This window comes from Corapipo altera, unplaced genomic scaffold (genome assembly GCF_003945725.1).
Source record: "Corapipo altera isolate COAL_440 unplaced genomic scaffold, ASM394572v1 201, whole genome shotgun sequence".
NCBI lineage: Eukaryota > Metazoa > Chordata > Aves > Passeriformes > Pipridae > Corapipo > Corapipo altera.
This window is the reverse complement of record NW_020884940.1, coordinates 687,116-705,346: the sequence shown is the minus strand read 5'-3', so window position 1 is coordinate 705,346 and position 18,231 is coordinate 687,116. Positions and strand designations below refer to the sequence as shown.

At 47.6% G+C, this 18,231-nt stretch overlaps 1 protein-coding gene across 2 annotated transcripts in view; it reads right to left on the bottom strand.

Annotated features, from left to right (window-relative positions):
• CSMD2 (CUB and Sushi multiple domains 2) overlaps window positions 1-18,231 on the bottom strand; it is a 252,563-nt gene that overhangs the window by 110,871 nt on the left and 123,461 nt on the right. For both annotated transcript variants that reach the window (XM_027661147.1, XM_027661148.1), the window contains exons 11-14: window positions 16,651-16,772; window positions 11,731-11,834; window positions 8,166-8,278; window positions 19-201 (exon numbers count right to left, since the gene is read on the bottom strand). In XM_027661147.1, coding sequence (XP_027516948.1) covers window positions 19-201; window positions 8,166-8,278; window positions 11,731-11,834; window positions 16,651-16,772 — 522 coding nt within the window. The remainder of the gene's footprint in view (window positions 1-18; window positions 202-8,165; window positions 8,279-11,730; window positions 11,835-16,650; window positions 16,773-18,231) is intronic.

Sequence of the window (18,231 nt, the reverse complement as noted above, 5' to 3'; positions counted from 1 at the left end):
GCCTCCTCCCTGACTTACACACACACACAGGTTTCTGAGCAGACCACTGGCTGCTCTTTTGGCAGGTAATGGTTCTCTGGCCCTTCAGCTCGAAGGCAGGCTGGCACTCGAAGGTCAGGCTGTCCCCGTGGCGGAAGGTGGAGCCCTCTCTGCGTCCGTAGGGCGGGATGCCGGGATCGCCGCAGCTGCCCTGGTCGATCTCTGCAAGACAGAACATGGGGTTGGGGTGGGGAAGGAGCTGGGACAGAGCCTGCTGGGCAGGGAGCTGCTCTCCCGAGCAGATAGAGCCCTGGCACCACCTCCTGACTGCTCCCTCAGCCTTGGAGCTTTGGGGAGAAGGAGAGGAGGTTTAGGCTGGGTGTTGGGAAGAAACACTTCTCCCCTGGGAGGGAGGTTGCCCAGAGAAGCTGTGGCTGCCCCATCACTGGAAGTCTCCAAGGTCAGCTTGGAGCAACCTGGGCTAGTGGAAGGTGTCACTGCTCGTGGCAGGGGGTGGGATGGGATAGGATGGGCTTTAAGGTTCCTTCCAACCCAAACCAGGCTGTGATTCCATGATCATAGAATCATAGAATCACAGAATCAGCTGGGTTGGAAGGGACCTCCAAGATCATCCAGTCCAACCCTTGATCCAACCCCGCTGTGGTTCCCAGCCCATGGCACTGATGCCACATCCAGTCTCACCTTAAAAACCTCCAGGGATGGAGAATCCACCCCTTCCCTGGGCAGCCCATTCCAATGGCTGAGCACCCTCTCTGCAAAGAAATTCTTCCTGATCTCCAACCTAAACCTCCCCTGGCACAGCTGAAGACCAAGCCCTCTTGTCTTGCTGATGGGTGCCTGGGAAAAGAGACCAACCCCCAGCTGGCTCCCCCCTCCTGTCAGGGAGTTGCAGAGAGTGAGGAGGTCTCCCCTGAGCCTCCTCTTCTCCAGGCTGAACAGCCCCAGCTCCCTCAGCCTCTCCTCATAGGACTTGTGCTTGATGATGATCCCAGGGCCAGCCCCTGGGCTCCCCTGGCCTGGAGGACACAGGGGGGTTTTGCTGGATTGTCACCTCTCCTCCCCTCCCTGCCCAGACCCAGCTAATCCCGTGGGCCTTGTGCCAGCCAAGAAACCCCAGACACAATTTTCTGTTATCTCCTTCCCTGTACAATTCCATTTCCAAAGGGCCCCCTGCTCTGGATCACTATTAGCTCCAACACTTCATTCCTTCACAGCCTCCTCAGTGTTCCCACATTATTTATCTGCTTCACACTCATCTCCCCCTGCCCGTGCTGCAGGTTTTATCCCCATCATCTCCCATCAGCCTCGCTGTCTTTTCCTCCCCGTTTTCAATTTCTTGCGCCAAATTGGAAATCTCTTTTTATGACATTTTTTCCTTCACAGAGGGGAACGGTGGGATCCGAGATTTGCACAGCTCCATCTAATATTCCAATTTGCTTCGAATAACAACAAGCACCTCATTATTATTCTGACTCCAAGGCAACTCGGGATCCAGGTGTATTTTAGAGCACCAAGTCACCCAAGGCACGTCGCTCCTGCTCCTGCTCTCTCTGCATCTTGAACTGAAAAGTCGCTGCCAGGTAATGAAGCATCCCCAAAAATAATTTAACATAAATTAATATTAAAAGTTTTTCGTGGAAAATAGGTTTCTCAGTGAAAAGCACTTTGTCAGGATTTATGTCTCTTCCCGCAGACTTCGAAAATCCAAGTGTTTTTAAGGTTTTGCACTGGCACGGGAGGGGATGAAAAATAAACCAGCTGGGATGTTCCAGCAGCACTGAACTGCACATTCCTGTCATGGAGAGAGATTCCAGCTACAACAACTCCAGCCACGACTGCTGCATGGAAGAGGAGAGACACTGCTGCCCTAAAAATTGGAAAGGATCTTTCCCTCTTCTGGACTTTTATGGGAGGGAAAGGAGATTTGATCCAATGTAAATATTGCTTTACCATAGGATAGTTAGGATTGTGTCTATAATGTATTATAATATTTATTTGTGTAATAAGTGTGATATAATTCCCTTCCACCCATATTGAGTCTTGTGTTGTGTCTGGAAAAAAACCCTCTTGCACTGGGGTGAGTTGTGGGAGGGGGAGCTTGGACTGGGAAATTGGATTTTTGGGGATCTCAAACCACCACAATTCCTCTCCAAAAAAAATAAATGCAGGAGGCCAATGGTATCTACCAGGAAATGAAAATTCAGCTTTAAAACTCAAGAAGCAGTAACAAGATCGAATGGGAATAAGGTGATTTTAAACATTTATCGTTGTGTCTGACAGAGATGCAGGAAACTGAGACTGCTGTGAGCCAAACGCCTCAAAAATCCACTTTTGTTATTCCTTCCCTTCCCACACCTTGGAGTCCTGAGGCAACCTGGGCTGGTGGAAGGTGTTCCTGCTGATGCCTTAAGACTCTTCCAGTTTTGTTTTTTTTTTTTTTTTTCTAATTTTTATAAGCTTTATAAGTAGTTAAGTAGCAAAAGTAGACTTCAGAAGCAGCAGCCCTCATTCCTTTACCCTTTAGCACAGCAGTTTACACATTCCTCAACCCCTACATACCCCATTCCACGCTCCCATATCAATATCCCCTGAATTCCAGGAGAAAATGTTTATAGTCTTTTCTATTTGAGGACATCTAATCCTGGCCTGAACCACAAAAGGACAGTCAAGAACTGGCTGACCCTGTACCCTCTGTGCTCTGAAGAAGATGAAGATGATGAAGAAAAGCCCCCCAGCCCCAATTCCAAGGGGGTGGGATGGGGGTGGACCAGGGGGTGGAAACACTTGGGACTGGACAAGCAATATTATAAATTGTAATCTCATGCCTAGGCACAAATTAAACCCTTTTCTTATCTCATCCTCAATTAAATTGCTTTGGAGTTGGTTTTTTTTTTCTCAGCTCCTACAGGCAACACTGCCCATGGGATGCTGGACACAGGAATTCCCTGCTGGAATTTTGGGGCAGCTCCAACTGCAGGAGGAGCCAAAGGGACCTCTGGGTGTTCAGTGCTTTTGTAAAACAAAAAAGGACATGCTTGGGGTGTCAGGGACTCGGGAAAAATGCTGCAAAGTAAAATCAGAGCCTTTTGAGCCTCTGCTGAGGGAGAAATGAGGCAGCACAGCTGCTCTGGGGGCACAAAATTCAGTGTTTCTCCCCCTCACCCCCTTGCCTGTGTCACCCTTTTCTGCCCCTCTGCATGAACTGAGCTCAGAGAAAATGAAATGTGAAACCAGGGGGTTAAGGATGGACAGAAATGAAGAATCAGAGCACATTTCCCCCCTTCTTGTTAGCAGCTCACACGTTTTGTTACCTTGCAGAGGTCAGGAAAATGGAATTTATTCAGCAATTCCATTTTCTGATCTGAGGGGAAAAAAAATCCCCCTGGTTCCTGCATTTCTTTTTTTTCACAGGTAGTAAAATCTATGAAATATTTAGCAGGGCAGAAGTTCCAAAAAAAACTAAAAAAAAAAAGGAAAAAAAAAAGGAGTGATTTAGAAATATCAAAACATGTTACTTCAATGAGATTGAACCATTTCTCCTGATGAATGTTTAAAGCAAAAATCACTTCCACATTAGAATAATAAAAGTCAAAACTAAACAAGAACATCCAAATCAAATGTTTTGACATTATTGAAGCGAAACAAGTCGACACGAATCTTTCAAAACTTCTCCATCAAATATTATTCATACAGACAAAATTTTGACAAAACAGCATTTTTTTTCTACCCAGCAAATGTTTCACCAGGAATTCTGCAGCAGCTATTTATGCTGTTTGTCTCCTTGGTGGTGGGTGGGGAAACTGGGGCCCTGTGCAGAGGAGGGAACCAGGGACTAATGAGAGAAAAACCCTCCCTGCTCCTCCACCACAAACCCTGCAGGCACCTGAAATCCAGGCCACTCTTTTTCCTGGAGTTCTCTGGGAATTTTCTGCTCCTGCCTGACTCAGCTGTGGAGGAAAATGAAGTGGTTTGAGCTGCAAGGAAGCAAAATTCCAGTTTCTGGAAGAAACGGCCACGGGATGAAGGATTTGGGAGCACTTTGGGGGCCAGGCCTGAGGAAATCACACAAATGTCACCCCCAGTCAGAACAGAGTCAAGAAAACACTTCACACTTGGAATAACTTGGTTTAAACTTAACATTGTACTTGGAATAACTTGGTTTAAACTCTTTGGAGTTAATGGTGTCAGGGAGGAACTGGAAGGAACCAGGCCCAGGGTGTTCTTATGGCCTCATTCTTTGGGATTCCAAGGGAAAGGAGGGATTTGATCTAATGTAAATATATTGCTTTAGCATAGGAGAGAGAGCTAGAATTGTTGTTTGTAATGTATTATAATATTTATTGGGTCAGTAACAAATTTTGATATAATTTCCCCACGCTGGTAGATGTGTTTTGTCTGAAAACTCTCTCGCACTGAGACAAATTGTGTGGGGCTTGAAAATAGGAATAACTTGGTTTAAACTCATTGGAGTTAATGGTGTCAGGGAGCATTATAATGTATTATAATATTTATTGGGTCAGTAATAAATTTGGATATCATTTCCCTGTGCTGGTAGATGTGTTTTGTCTGAAAACTCTCTCGCACTGAGACAAATTGTGGGGGGCTTGAAAATTGGATTTTTGGGGGGTGTCTCAAACCACAACAGGGACAAAAAAAGGGATCATCCAGTTCCAAACAAAAGGACTGTCCAGCTCTGAAACCACCTTGGAGGGGAAGGTATCCCTGCCCATGGAAGGGGGTTGGAATGAGAGGAGCTTTAACGTCCCTTCCAACCCAAACCATTCTGGGGTTGTATGAACGAGGAAAAAAGGGGTCTAGAGAGCAAACCCAACGAGGAGGGGACGAACTGAAAAGGATCTTTCTGCCACATCTACCACCAGCAAATGCAGAGCAAATGCAGCAGCTGAACCCAACTGGCTCACAGAGCCCCGTGGCCTCACATCAAATCGCTGCCAGGAGGTTCAGACGAGACTGAAATCCAAGTTTCCCCGACCCTGAGAGCAGCTCAGGGCAGAACATCATCAGCTAAAAAGCCTCCCTGGTGTTGGCTAAGCACTATTTCAGCTTTAGGACACGAGTCAATACATTTAATGGCAAAGCAGAGCAGTGGAGACAGAAATCCTTCACCCCCCCCAGCCACAATAGTGAGGCTCAGGTGATGCTGAACAAAAAAAACCTCAACACAGAACTGTATTTAGGCCTAAAACAAATGTAAAAAAGGGCTGCACAAAGCAACAGCTCCTCTGAGCAGGTTGGGGCTGCAGCAATTTGATTAAAGCCAGGAAGTTGAGGAGAGGAAATCTCCCAACTCCAGCCCTGCAGAGCTCCTAAGCCTCTTAAGCACCACGGCGCTGAACTCCAGTGTGGAGCTGAGCAAGCCAGAGCCAAACACTTACTCAGCATTTCCACACAATAAATATTGTTTAATCATCCCCTGGTGGTTCAGGAGCACAGACTTTACTCAGCTCTACCCAAACTAACCCAATTCCAACAGAAACCCAAATTACATTAGTGTGTGTGTGTCTATAATTCTAGCTTTCATTTTAAATTCTTCCTTCCTATTAAAAACATAAACAACAAAATATATCACTGCATTAAAATTTGGGGTTGTCCTGTTGTGGTTTTTTTTTAGTTTTAACATTTCTGTTGAACTCATCCCATCCTCATGTGCAGATCTGGAAAACCCCAATCCACATCCCTGGTGTTCTCCACACTCTTCCTGCTGCAAATGGGCTTTCTCTTTACTCACCAGTGAAGAAAAAGGACCTGGCTGGTTCCCTCCCCTTCCTCAGAACCCATCAGTAAAAACCTGAGGGCACAGGAACTGGATGCTGAATACAATATTTATTTATCCATTTCCCTATTTTCTTTTTTTTTTTTTTTTTTTTTTTCCCCTCTTCAGCACATTTTTCCAACAGGTCCTTGAAGCTGTGCATGGATAAATCTCCTGGGTGTGAGTGTTCCAGCACAGCAACAGGCTCTGGGATCACACTCCCCTCCCAATGAACACTGAAACTTCCACTTTTGAGGATGGATGGTTATTTAAACACACCCTACAAGCAATCCCTGCCCTTCTCTCAAGCAGATTTTTGGGTCCTGACTTTACACAGCTCCATCAGCTGCAATTTTCTGCTCACAAATAGGAGGAAGTGGAGCCATAAAACTGATATTGAAACTTGTTAAGAAGTTGGACATAACTTCATAATGCATTTGGCAATTGGCAATTGCCTCTCACTCAGGTGCCTCTTGCTTTGGAACTTGAAGCTCTTGCAAAATCTGTGGGAGTTTTATGGCCCTGGTTGGTGGAAGGGGGGCAGTTTAAGCCCTGTGTGTGTTTGTTCCTGCCCAAATCCACCCAGAAAGGTCAGGAAAGTGCTGGGAAAATGGTAAAGATGGCAAAAAAAACAGGGAAAAGATTTCACAGAATCACAAAAGTTACTGTAAATCCCACCAGGAGCAGCTGAGGGAGCGGGGGGGGGGCTCAGCCTGGAGCAAAGGAGGCTCAGGGGGGACCTTCTGGCTCTGCAACCCCAGGGGGGATTCGGGCTCTGCTCCCAGGGAACAAGGGACAGGAGGAGAGGGAACGGCCCCAAGCTGTGCCAGGGGAGGCTCAGGTTGGACATCAAGAGGAATTTTTCCCTGGAAAGGGTGGTCAGGCCTTGGCAGGGGCTGCCCAGGGAGGTTTGGAGCCTCCACCTCTGGAGGTGTCCAAGGAAGGACTGGATGTGGCACTGAGTGCTCTGCGCTGGGGGACAAGGGGGGAGGGGGCACAGTTGGACTCTGATCTTGGAGGTCTTTTCCAACCTCAGTGATCCTGGAATTCGGTGCAAATAAGCAGGTAAAGCTGCTGAGGAGGAAAGGGAGAAGCACATTTGACATTGGGAGCTCCACAGGAGTCCAGGCCACGACTGATGATGGACTGGGGAGGTCACAGGGAGCGAGAGCAGCTCGGCCTGGCCATAGATCAAGGTACCAACAACATCAAAACAAGGCAGAGGAGGGAAAACTCAGGCTCCTTGTGGCCCCAAAGTTCACCCAAGATGAACAACAGGGTGAGAAGTCCCTCCATCATGGGCTCTGCAACACCAAATTTATCAGGAGACACGGGGAACATGTCACACTGCCCTCGGGATGAGGTCAGCAAGGCAGGCAGGTCTGGGAGCAGGGATCACTCCCAGCAGAGCTGCAGTGCCCCCTCCAAGGGCAGGTCTGGGGGCAGCAGCTCTGCCAGGCTGCCAAAAACCAGCTGCACACCAAGGTGGGCAGGATCAGAGCCCGGAGCCACCAGGCTGGGCAGTCCCAACTGCTGAGGCTGAAATGGTACCGTGAAGATGCTCCCTGGAAAATCAGGATTTGCCTTTTCCTTCCCTCAATTCCCTCGTTTATGTTCCTCCAGGACTTTTCCTGCTGACCTGAGCCCTGCCATCCTGTAAATATTCCAGCATCACCCTAATTCCCCTGAGGTCCTGCCCAGCCTCCCTGCACTCACTGGCACTGGGGCCAGCTCAGTTTTCTGGTGGCTCAGGTCCCTCAGGCCCCTAATTCTGTGCCCTCACATCCCCCAGCACCACCCTGGGCCCCGAAAACAAGATGACAATTCCCTGAAACATGGGAAATCCAAGAGAAACCCTTTGAAAAATGAATGAGGGCCCCGGGAAAAGCCAGGCTGAAATGTTCCTGGAGCTCACAGAGACACTTTTCCATCCCACTCTCTCACACCTGTGACAAACAGCAAACACACAAGTTCGTGCCAGACCTCAGCATTCACATCCTGATGCATTCCTTTGAAAAATCCCTGTATTAACTTTCGTTTCATTTGTAACACTCCAGACTACCCGAGTGTAAAGCAGTTGACACCCCTGATCCACTGGAACCATTGATTACTCCATCTCATCATTTCCTCCCCCAGACACAATCTGTCACCATCAGCTGAGCCTCACCAGCTCCTTTCCAACAAAGCAGATGAAATGGCAACCAGACAGTCCCCACCCAGTCAGCCCTGATGGAAAAGAACCCAGGAAAGCTGTTCTTAGAGGAGAAAAGAAAAAAAAAAACCTGCAGAGCTTCGATATATAAATAGAGAAGCTTCTTCCTCCTTTTCCTGCACTCATCCCAGCCCTGATCCTTTTAAAACAGAGGGATTCTGGGAGAGGGGCCTGGATTACCTTCGTAGGTTGCTTTGAAGCCCAGCAGGTTGCTGACACTGTCTGTCTGGAAGAGGAGCCACATCTGGTGGTGGGTGCTGACGATGAGGTCGGGGACGGTGGTGCCCGTCAGGCTGCAAAGGGAAAGCAGGACAAATCAACAATTATTCTGGTGGCCTCCCAGAGCCACCAGAATAAAGGCCAGAGATGCCTCTGCAGGACCAGAAAACAGCCAAACCAATTGAGAATCACCCCAAACCAGGACACTGCCCAAAAACCTGCTGCGTTTTCCAGACTGTCTGGAAAATGTTTCCTTGTCTGTTCTGCATTCTACCTGCACTGGGAGTCTTTTACCACAGCTGAGGGCCTGCAAATTATCATCATCACCACTATAATAATTACAATTTGGTGCCATTATCACAATGTATTATCCAGCATCAAAAGCAATCATTTTCTTTCTCGCCGGAGCGAAACCACGAGCAAACAAATAAAATTCCCAGAACCCAAAAACCGGGGAGTGAACCCCCTGAACTGCCTCGACAGCGTTTTTTAGCATTAGGAAAGATTGGTTTCCCCACACGTTCTCTGCAAAGCTTCCACCCTGAGAGAAAAGTTTGTAAAAGGATCTGGAAAAAAAAAAAGACAAAAAACCCAAACCAACCAACCAAACAAAAAAACCCCAAACCAAACAAAAAAATTAAATTTTTTTAAAAATAAAAATAAATAAATAATGATTAAAAAAACAAAACAAAAAAAACCAAACCAAACAAAAAACTCAAATAAACAAACAAACCAAAACAAACAAAAAACCAAAAACCCCACAAACAAACAAAAAAACCACCTGGAAGCCAAGGCAGGAGCCTCAAATGTGCTGAGCACCCTGTGAGCCCCAGAGAAGTGCTGCTAATCCCAGGGATCAGGAGGTCTCCTTCCCTCCAGGATCCTCCCAGGGGAGCTGAGGGGATTTAGGGAGATGTCACCAATCTATCCCCGTTAACGAGCCGTTCGTGGCTCGTTCAGCCCCGGGATTAATCACCTCGTTGTAGTTAAACAGAGCTTTGGAGCTTTATCCCCCACCCCCAGGAGCATCTTCCAGGGCTCCAGCTCCTTCCCTTCCCTGCAAACACAGGAGCAGTGTGTGGGAAGGATCATTGTTCCAGCAGCAGGATTGTTGTGTTGCCTGTCTCAGTGGCAGTGTTTAATGTTGTTATTGCACTATTTCTGCTCAGGTATTATATGGGATGAATTTAGAAATTAAAGTGCAGCTCCTGCAAGGGGAGAGATGAGGGTTTGTGGGGGTTTTTTTCTGCAGTGTTTGCTTAAATCTGAATTCCTGCAGATGTGCAGGGGCTGGATGGGACAGGGTGGGGAGGCCCTGGCACAGGTTGCCCAGAGAAGCTGGCACTGGGTGAACTTTAGGATCCCTTCCCACTCAAACCAGCCTGGGATTCTGTGGCTGCTCCAAGGGTTGAGCTGCTTCCTCAGCTTCCAGGAATTCCCAGCAGCTCCCTGGGAGTGCCAGGGTCTCTCCAGTTCAGGTATCTGAGGTGAACAGGACCTGCACAGAACCCTCCTCCCCATCCCAGAGCCTCTCCCCAGACCCACCAGTGTCAGACCTGCCCCCAGCCCCTGCTCCAGCCCTGGCTGTGGGATCCAGAGGGTGCTTTTCCCTGGAAAAGCACAACCAGCTCTCCCAAGCCCATCAGAGCCCTCCCAGCTCTGCCCCCACCTTCTGCTCCGGGATCCCTTTGACCTGCACCAGGAATTTTACTGATCCCAGGGCGCTGGGAAATGAAGAAATGATCTCGTTTTAATGCCTGTTTTGTACCCCAAGAGTTTGCTGCAGAGTGCTGGGGTGTTATTGTTGATTCTCCAGGTATTTAAGCAGCAGAGAGGCAGGAATGAGGAGCACAGCAAGAGAAAAACCTTCAGGAAAAAAGGGAGCTTCAAAGCTTCCCTCATTCTTTGCTATTCCACTTTAACAAGCCCAGTGATTGATTTGGGTGCTTGTTACTTTAGGGAATAAAATCCTCTCTGCAAGTCAGAAAAGCTCAGCCTAACAATCTGTTCTGTTCCCTGAGATAAATTTTACAGGGATGAGGGAGAGGCTGGAGACAAATGGTCCTTCCTGGCTCCGTTTTGGGATGGTGGCTGTGCTGTGCAAGCTGATTCCAGAGGGTTCCTTCATCTGAAAGGCAGCAGGAACTGAGCTCCTCTTCAACAGCCAAGAAGAAAGGAAGAGCAGCAAGAAAATTGGAACTCCTGTCTTTGACAGGATCAGGTTTCTGTGTTTTGATTCCTCAAAAAACCCTACAGTGGATCTACCTGGATCCAGGTGACAGTGGGAGAAGTGCACACTAATTACAGCTGGAATACTTCTGTGCTCTTCACACCTCTCTCACATTTAATTACCTTACAACTTATCCTTGCAGATGATAAATAAATAAATAAAGAAAATTTCCTGCTAGGATCAGCATCAGGAATTTGCTTGGAAGTTCCCCTGCACTGGGAAAAGATTCCAGACACTGCACCTTTCCCAGTCCCAGATACTCCACATTTGCATTGGCCAGGGGTTGGGGGGCTGATGCAGAGTGAGGAAAACATGGAATGACGACAACCAAATCCAGGAAAATCTTCCTTGGGCTTCAGGCAAAGCCAAAGGGGAGGAAGGAGGAATTGTTTCAGCAGGTTCTTACAAACTGCTCCCCTGGCAGTGATTTGCACATTTTGACCAACCAGCTGTGAAATGTTCTGGAACACTTTAATTACAAACACTTGGGCAATAATCAGCCTGCCCATTCCTGGAGCTCCTGACCAAAGGATCATGGGCTGGGAAGAAACCTGGAGGAAAAGGAACCTCGGGGAAAACAAAGGTTTGGGCAAGACAAGGAAACAGGAATGTGAGTGGAGATGGAGTGGGAGGCTGATCTGTGGGGGAAAAACAAGAGAAGAGGAAGAATGAAAAAAAACAACAATATAACACCCTCCCACCAGTTGGCAAGAGCACAACAGCTTGGCTGGAGGAGTTTTGGAGAGGCCTGGAAGGAAAGCAGGACCATTTCTGTGTCTCCAACACTGAAGAAACCCCCCCAGAACATCACATGTGCAGCCTAAAGGATGCAAATTGGGGGGGATAAATCCCAGACTTGAGGGGGCATCATTTACCCCAATGCACCCAGGGGTGTCTCACCCAGAGGTAATGGATTTACACCTTGCACAGGTAAACAGGATGGCACAGAAGGACAGCCCAGGAGAGAGAGAGAGAGAAAAAACAGTCCTTGGATCCTGCCTGAGCTGCAGTTCTTCTTGTATTCCAGCTTTTATCCTCTTCCCTCACCTCCCTGGACACCCTCAGCCCCTCTCTGAGGGCTCCCCAAAGGCAGCTCAGGAGAAATGAGGTGCAGAGGGAAGAGCTGAGAGAGTGTGACCAGGGGAGAACACGCCAGAACAGCCCCCAAAAATGCCAAGCAGCACAAACCCCTCACTCAGGGACAGGGAGCAGGGGGGGGCTCCTCCATCCCAACCCCTCAGGCAAAGCCCAGGGCTGGGTTTCCCTCCCCCAGGGGCCTCAGGAAATGCTACTTACACATAAAGCACAGTTTTCTGGTCTCCCACTTGGCCTCCATCCCCCACTGTCAGGGTGTCATATCCTCTCTCCAGCTCGAATTCCTCGAAGGTGAGTTTGATGACCTGGCAAAGAGGCAGCACGTTAACAGGAACCCCCCACCCCGGGAGCCAGAGCCAGCCCCTGCCCTGCCTGTCCATCTGCTTGGCTCTGGAGCTTCCAAGAGCATCCATAATATCTCCAGGACATCCCCAAAGGTGACTGTCCTGGCTCTTTCCAGCCCTGGAGCAGCTCCCTGCAGACGGACTGAGCTCCTCCTGAAACCACCTCTGGGATTTCTCTGCCTTATCCATTGATTTCCCAGATGATTTTATTGATAAAAAGGTGTGTATTGGGACTCCAGCAGGCTCCTTTTCTCTTTCACCAGCTACCTCTGCCCTTTCCTTGCCAACCCTGAAATCCTGTCTGTGCAGACAGGTAGTGGTGCAAGTGGAGAGTCTTTAGCTCTGGGTTTCTCCCAAAATTCTCCTGGTTTCTGGTCAGACCAAGAGAGGATTTACATGAATTACCACTGGGAAATTGTCTCAGGCTGTCTGCAAACACAATCATCATCATCACATCTGTCCACAGTTCTTTGTGTCCTGTGTTTTCCCTCCTGTTCCACCCAAATTTCCCACCCCACTCCACTTTTGCAGCCCCCACAGAGCACAAACCCCATGGACACCAAGAGGTTTGGGTTCCAAACCTTTCAGCTGCTTTGGAAACCTCTTGTTTTCAAATACAACATGATTTAAGGGGACAAAGGATCCTTAATCCAGGCTGACCAAACAGAAAAGGAAGAGAACTTCATTTCCAGAAGTGTTTTCCAGAACAATCAATGGAGCTTTGGGTTTCTGGAGCTCTTTAAGTGACCTGAGCCAGGAAAGCACTTGGATCATCAGACCTTTGTGCAGGTGCCTGTAAACACATTCCATTTCCTCACTTTTAACAGGTTAAATCACCAAATTTGAGTCCTTGGGCTATTTTAGACAACATAGAATTATCAAAAGGAATCCAGGAGGAGGAGCCACGTGTGTGCCAAGGCCCACAGGCACCTGATGCCACCCCAGGGCATCTTAGGGCCCATCTCAGGGCCAGGACCAAAGGTACAGGAAAACCAAACTCCTGCTCTCTGTCATTTCATTTCTTACCTATTAAAAGCAGCACCTCCTGCAAACACAGGGGATAAAAGTCTTAAAGTTCAAACCAAAAGCAAAAAAAATAATGGTGTTTCTACAGGTGAGGCTGAGCTGTCCTGTGCCACCCCCTCCTACACATAAACACAATATTTCTCAAATGCCCAGAAATGAGGGATTTTGGCCACGACATCCTGAAAAATCAGAGTTTTCCCCCAAGCCCTGGGATGGTGAAACAGGAGCTCTCGTGTGAGATCCTTCAGACAACTGTGGAACCATTAACTGGAGTGGCAGCACCCAAATATTAACCTGTGCAGGTCGTTATTAAAGCCTGTAATGATGGAATAATGTAATTAATACAAAGCACACGGTGCTGTAACGCTGCACACATCATTAGTTCAATCACCCACTCAAGTGAGCTGCATTCTGAGGAGCCTGACCCTAATTAAACAACTAATTACATTCTAGCACACTCAAGACTGTAACCTTGTGGCACAGGAACTGGATGCTGAATACAATATTTATTTATCCATTTCCCTATTTTTTTTTTCTTTTTTTCTTTTTTTTTTTTTTTGGCTCCGAAAGCTGAAAATTATTTAATGATTCATTAAACCAACAAGAGCCCTCCCAGCACACACAAACACACGGGGATGACACAAAAAGCTCCATTTTTAAGCTGCTGAAGTGACAGGAAGCAATTAGCAAAGCCAAGAAAATGGGGCTGGAATGTGACACCTGATCCTAAAGCTTTGTGGCACCAAGTGATTTGAAGTGCAGTCACATTCAGAGGGAAAAAACCCCAATAATTCCCTCCATAAAACACCTCTTGCAGTTACATTGAAATGCTTTACAAGCACGTTACTCATCTCCCCCTTCTCCCCAGGTTCCAACATTTCTCTTAATTTGAGATGAATCCTCCCCTGCAGGGGCCCATCTCCCTCCATCCCAAAAAAGCTTGGACAGAGCTTCATTTATTTAGCTCGTGAGACCCCAGGTGAGAACAACCCCGGGAGAAACATCAACCAGGAACATCCATTATGGCAAAAAAAAAAAGGTCCAGAAATCGTTTTTATGCAAATCCCCCAATTATCATATTCATTTCTTAGCTCCCCAGTGATTTATTTTTTTCCACTGTGTGGTGGAAACTCATTCCCAGGGCACCAAGGACCAGCACAAAAAAAATCCCAATAGCCTGAAAATATCCCCCCAAATGGGTTTGATGTCACCCTCCGGCTGGGGAATAATTGCAAGTTGTCAGTGAGGAGCTCTCTGCCCTCAGAGCTGCTGCTGGAGGATTCTGAGCAAAACTTGGAGGGGATTATGGGGCTCAGTGAATCTGGCTGAGGGTTCTTTTCCAAATATAGAACAGAGGACTTGCAAATGAGCTCTAAATTCAGCTCCCCTGGTTCTCCAGGCTCACGTTAAAAGCTTCATGTAACAGGACCTGATCCAAGGACCACTGGAGTCAATAAAAAGATTACACTGAATTCAGCAGGATCCTGGCTCAGCCACATGAGATTTCTCATATTCCATGTATTTTACAGGCATTTTAGTGAATCCAGCCTCAATCCCTCCCTTACCCACACTGGGAAATGGGGGATCCACACTGGGATCATCCCCTTAAGGGCCTTCCCAAATCCCTTCCTTCTCAACCTCCTTCCTTCTTACCCCTCCCTGCTTCAGAGGCATGGAGAGGTTTTTCCCTACCTGGAAATTCCACTTCCAGGATGAAAAAAAAAAAACCCAGAAAATTTATAAACTTATAAATTTATAAACCTTTCTAGAACTGCCATTATTAATTAACTAGTTATCACTTCGCAGAAAAGGGAGTCTCTTCACACAGCCCATAAAAGCTGTTGATTTAACCAATCCACTCATATTTCACTGTTAAAATCTATGATGTGCAGCCCAGGGAGCACAAACTGCAGTTCTGCTGCTGTTAAATCTCTGCTCTGGGTTGAGAAATATCAAAATGAATGGATTTTCCCAATTTCATCCCCCTCTATGAAAGGATCAGGACCTGCAGATTCTGTTTCCTAATCAACAGTTCATTATTACTCAGGGTTAAAAGCTGAAGAAGAAACCAAACAGGGGAAGAGGAGCTTTCCCTAAGGAGAAATTCCATTGAGAAAGGAGACAATCTGCCCAGGGAGCTTAGAGGAGAAGCTTATCCCACCACAGTGCTGATGGAAAAGCTGGAAAACTTTGGGCCCAAGACTGGCAGAACAGCAAAGGAACAGAGCTGAGGGTTAGACTTGAATATTCAACACAAAACAACACACTGAAGGGTCAGTGAAACACTGGACATGGCCCATGGGTGGATTTTGATGATGATTTCCACCTCCTCCTTCCTATTTTTAACAGGAATCCCAACTGGAAGTGTATCCTACGTCCACATCCAGCTCCCCACGACTTCTTTCCAAACCCAGAGGTCTGTTTTTATGCACACAAGAACTGGGTGTTGCTGATTTTTAAAGTCAAACACACAAAAAAATTACATATAAAGCACAACACACATTCCACAGGCCAAGCTGGTGGGTATTCCATAACCTGGGAATGGATATCCAGGAGCCACGGGATGGAGGCACAGCTGACACTTGAGCAGGAAGACAGGAGACAGTGGCCTGTCCTTCACTGCACATCCCACCCCCTGGGGCTCATTAACCACTAAATCACTGCTAATGAACCAGCACTGAAGAATATCCTGATTCCACAATCCCATTTCCCGGGATCTGGGTCATTCCTGTGCTCCTGGGTGGCCAAACCATGCCCAGCTAATGCCAGCCTGGGGTACAACCTCCCTGGGAGATGGAAGAGAGGGTTGCTCCTAAATAAAACCAGGATCCACCAGGGATCTGGGCTTGTTAAAGGCTTGAACTGAGAGGGAACTCAACAGGTTCTTCAGCCATGAGCTCCAAGGGGAGGTGACAGCAGGGCACTGCCAGCAATTCCTAACAATTCCCAACAATTCCCAGCCAAAAAGACGAGGTCCTGGGGCAGCAACACGTCTGGGAAATGCCCTGCTTGGCTCAGCAGCAGGTCCAAAACATCCCTGAGGGAATAACCCTGGGAACTCAGAGCCCTGGGCTGCAGGATTCCCTCCTTTGGGAATAACCAGGGATGCTCAGAGCCCTGCAGGATTCCCTCCTTTGGGAATAACCCCTGGAACTCAGAGCCCTGGGCTGCAGGATTCCCTCCTTTGGGAATAACCCCTGGAGCTCAGAGCCCTGCAGGATTCCCTCCTTTGGGAATAACCAGGGATGCTCAGAGCCCTGGGCTGCAGGATTCCCTCTGGAGCTAACAGGGGTGGTGCTGGTGGGAACTCAGGAGACCTGTCACCTCCTGAGAGCAAATACAGGGAATACCAGGGAATAACACCTCGGGAAGTGTGTTTTCAGCCACACAGCAAAGTAATTTTCGTCCTCGTGTTCCCACCCAGATCTGGAGTAGGGACATGGGCTGAGATTGAAGGGCTGGAAAAAGCTGAGGCACCAAACATTGCCCTCAACTGCAATTCCACTGCCAGTGGAAAATGGGAAGGAATTGATCCTTCACAGGCCAAGGCAGTCAGACCTTGCTCTCTCCAGCCTGGAATCACCCCCAGAGAGGACCTGCTTATAAATTACCAACACTGCACAAACAGTGGGAGATGAACCCACACCTCCTCCTCCCACCTCACCCTCTGCCCTTTGGGGGCTGAAATCCTGCTGGTCAAGGGCCTGCAGCAGATCCTTTTTCCCCCTGGCTGAGGCTTCCCAGGACCCACCTTGGCGGGGTTGAGGGCGGTGATGACCCACACGCAGTAGGCGTTGTTGTCGTACTGCACCGGGTAGTTGGGGGACGTGATGACCCCGCTGGGCCCCCTCAGGTACATGTCACACATCCTGGCTGGGGACACAGACAGCACAGGTGAGACCTCTGGGCTCTGGGCTGGCAGTTAAAACCCCCAAAACCCCCAAAACTCCCCTTTTTTCCCCACTCGTGCAGCAGAGATGGAGGATTTGTCTGCTGGAGGATTCATCCGTGGGGCTGTTCAACCAACCAACAACAACCCACTCTCCAACTTTATTGGAGACCATGAATAAAGACTTACTTTATTCACACTCTCCAACTTTATTGAAGACCATTTTACTGATCATTCTTATTTTATTCATCTTTTTTTTTCTTTCTAAAGCCCTCGCGAAAATCGTTTCGCAGCCGATCACGTGGAAGGTTCTGGCTGAGATGCAGCTCCTTTTTCATGTCCCCTCCCAAAAAAAGCCATCTTTCCTTTCTTCTTGTAGATCAAAAAAAAAACATACTGCATGGCAAGAATTTATGATGTAATTATTAAGTATTTATCAGGCTGGTTTCGTTCAGGCACGACCGCGGGCTCAGAACCGAGATGGCAACTCAGCTTTGCATCTCAAAAACATCTCAGGTAAAGGAGGAGCTGGAAAGTGCTTAAACAGGGAAATTTTGGCCTGTGGTATCCCTTTGATGCAATATTTAGCTGGAATATTTCAGCAGGAAATGTGAAGAGCAGCATCCTGGCTCTGGAGCTGCCTCTGCTCTGGGGACGGAGCCTCAAAATTCAAATTTATTTCAAATCTCAAAGGAGAAAGATTTGCATACGTGGCATCTGCAAGGCTTTTTTTTTCCCCCACCACTCCAAATTGCAGGAAAACGTGGAAAACCATCTCCTGGCCAGGCTGGGACAGAGGGGAACATGTGGAACAGCAAGAGCAGGTCGGGAAGGAGCTGAGGGCATCTCTCCATGGTGCTAAATCACATCCCTCCTGCCTAACCCTGGAGCTGTCCCATCTGATCTCAACAAAAAAAAAGGTAAATCCCATTATTCCTATTTTTTAAGTGGTGTTCCCAGAACCCAGAGGGAATCTGCTGTAGGTGGGGGAGCTGAAAGAAGTCTCCCATCAGTGGCTCAAAGTTTGATCCCTGGGGATCAGAAATTCTCCCAGCCCAGGGTTAAAACCTGTTCACTGGGATTTCCCAACTGGAGAGAAACCCAAAGGGAAAATGGAACTGAAATAAAAGAGCAAATGGAAAACTTTTTAAACAGGAAAAAAAGCACAAGACAAAAGTCAGCAGTTAAAAAAATTAAGTTGATTCAAAGAGACACAATAACAGAGGCAAATCCTTTCTTATCTCTTGCAAGAGGACACCATAAATTTCCTTTATAGTGTCACATATTTATGCCAAATATCCTCTTACACTGATTCAATTTATTCCAGGCTTGTTTCAAGAATTAGATGGGATTCCAAAGCCTTGAAAAAAATCTGCAGATGAAATTAAAGAAAAAAAAAAAAGAACTGAAAAAAATACCTATTTATGACTTTAAGAGCTTTAA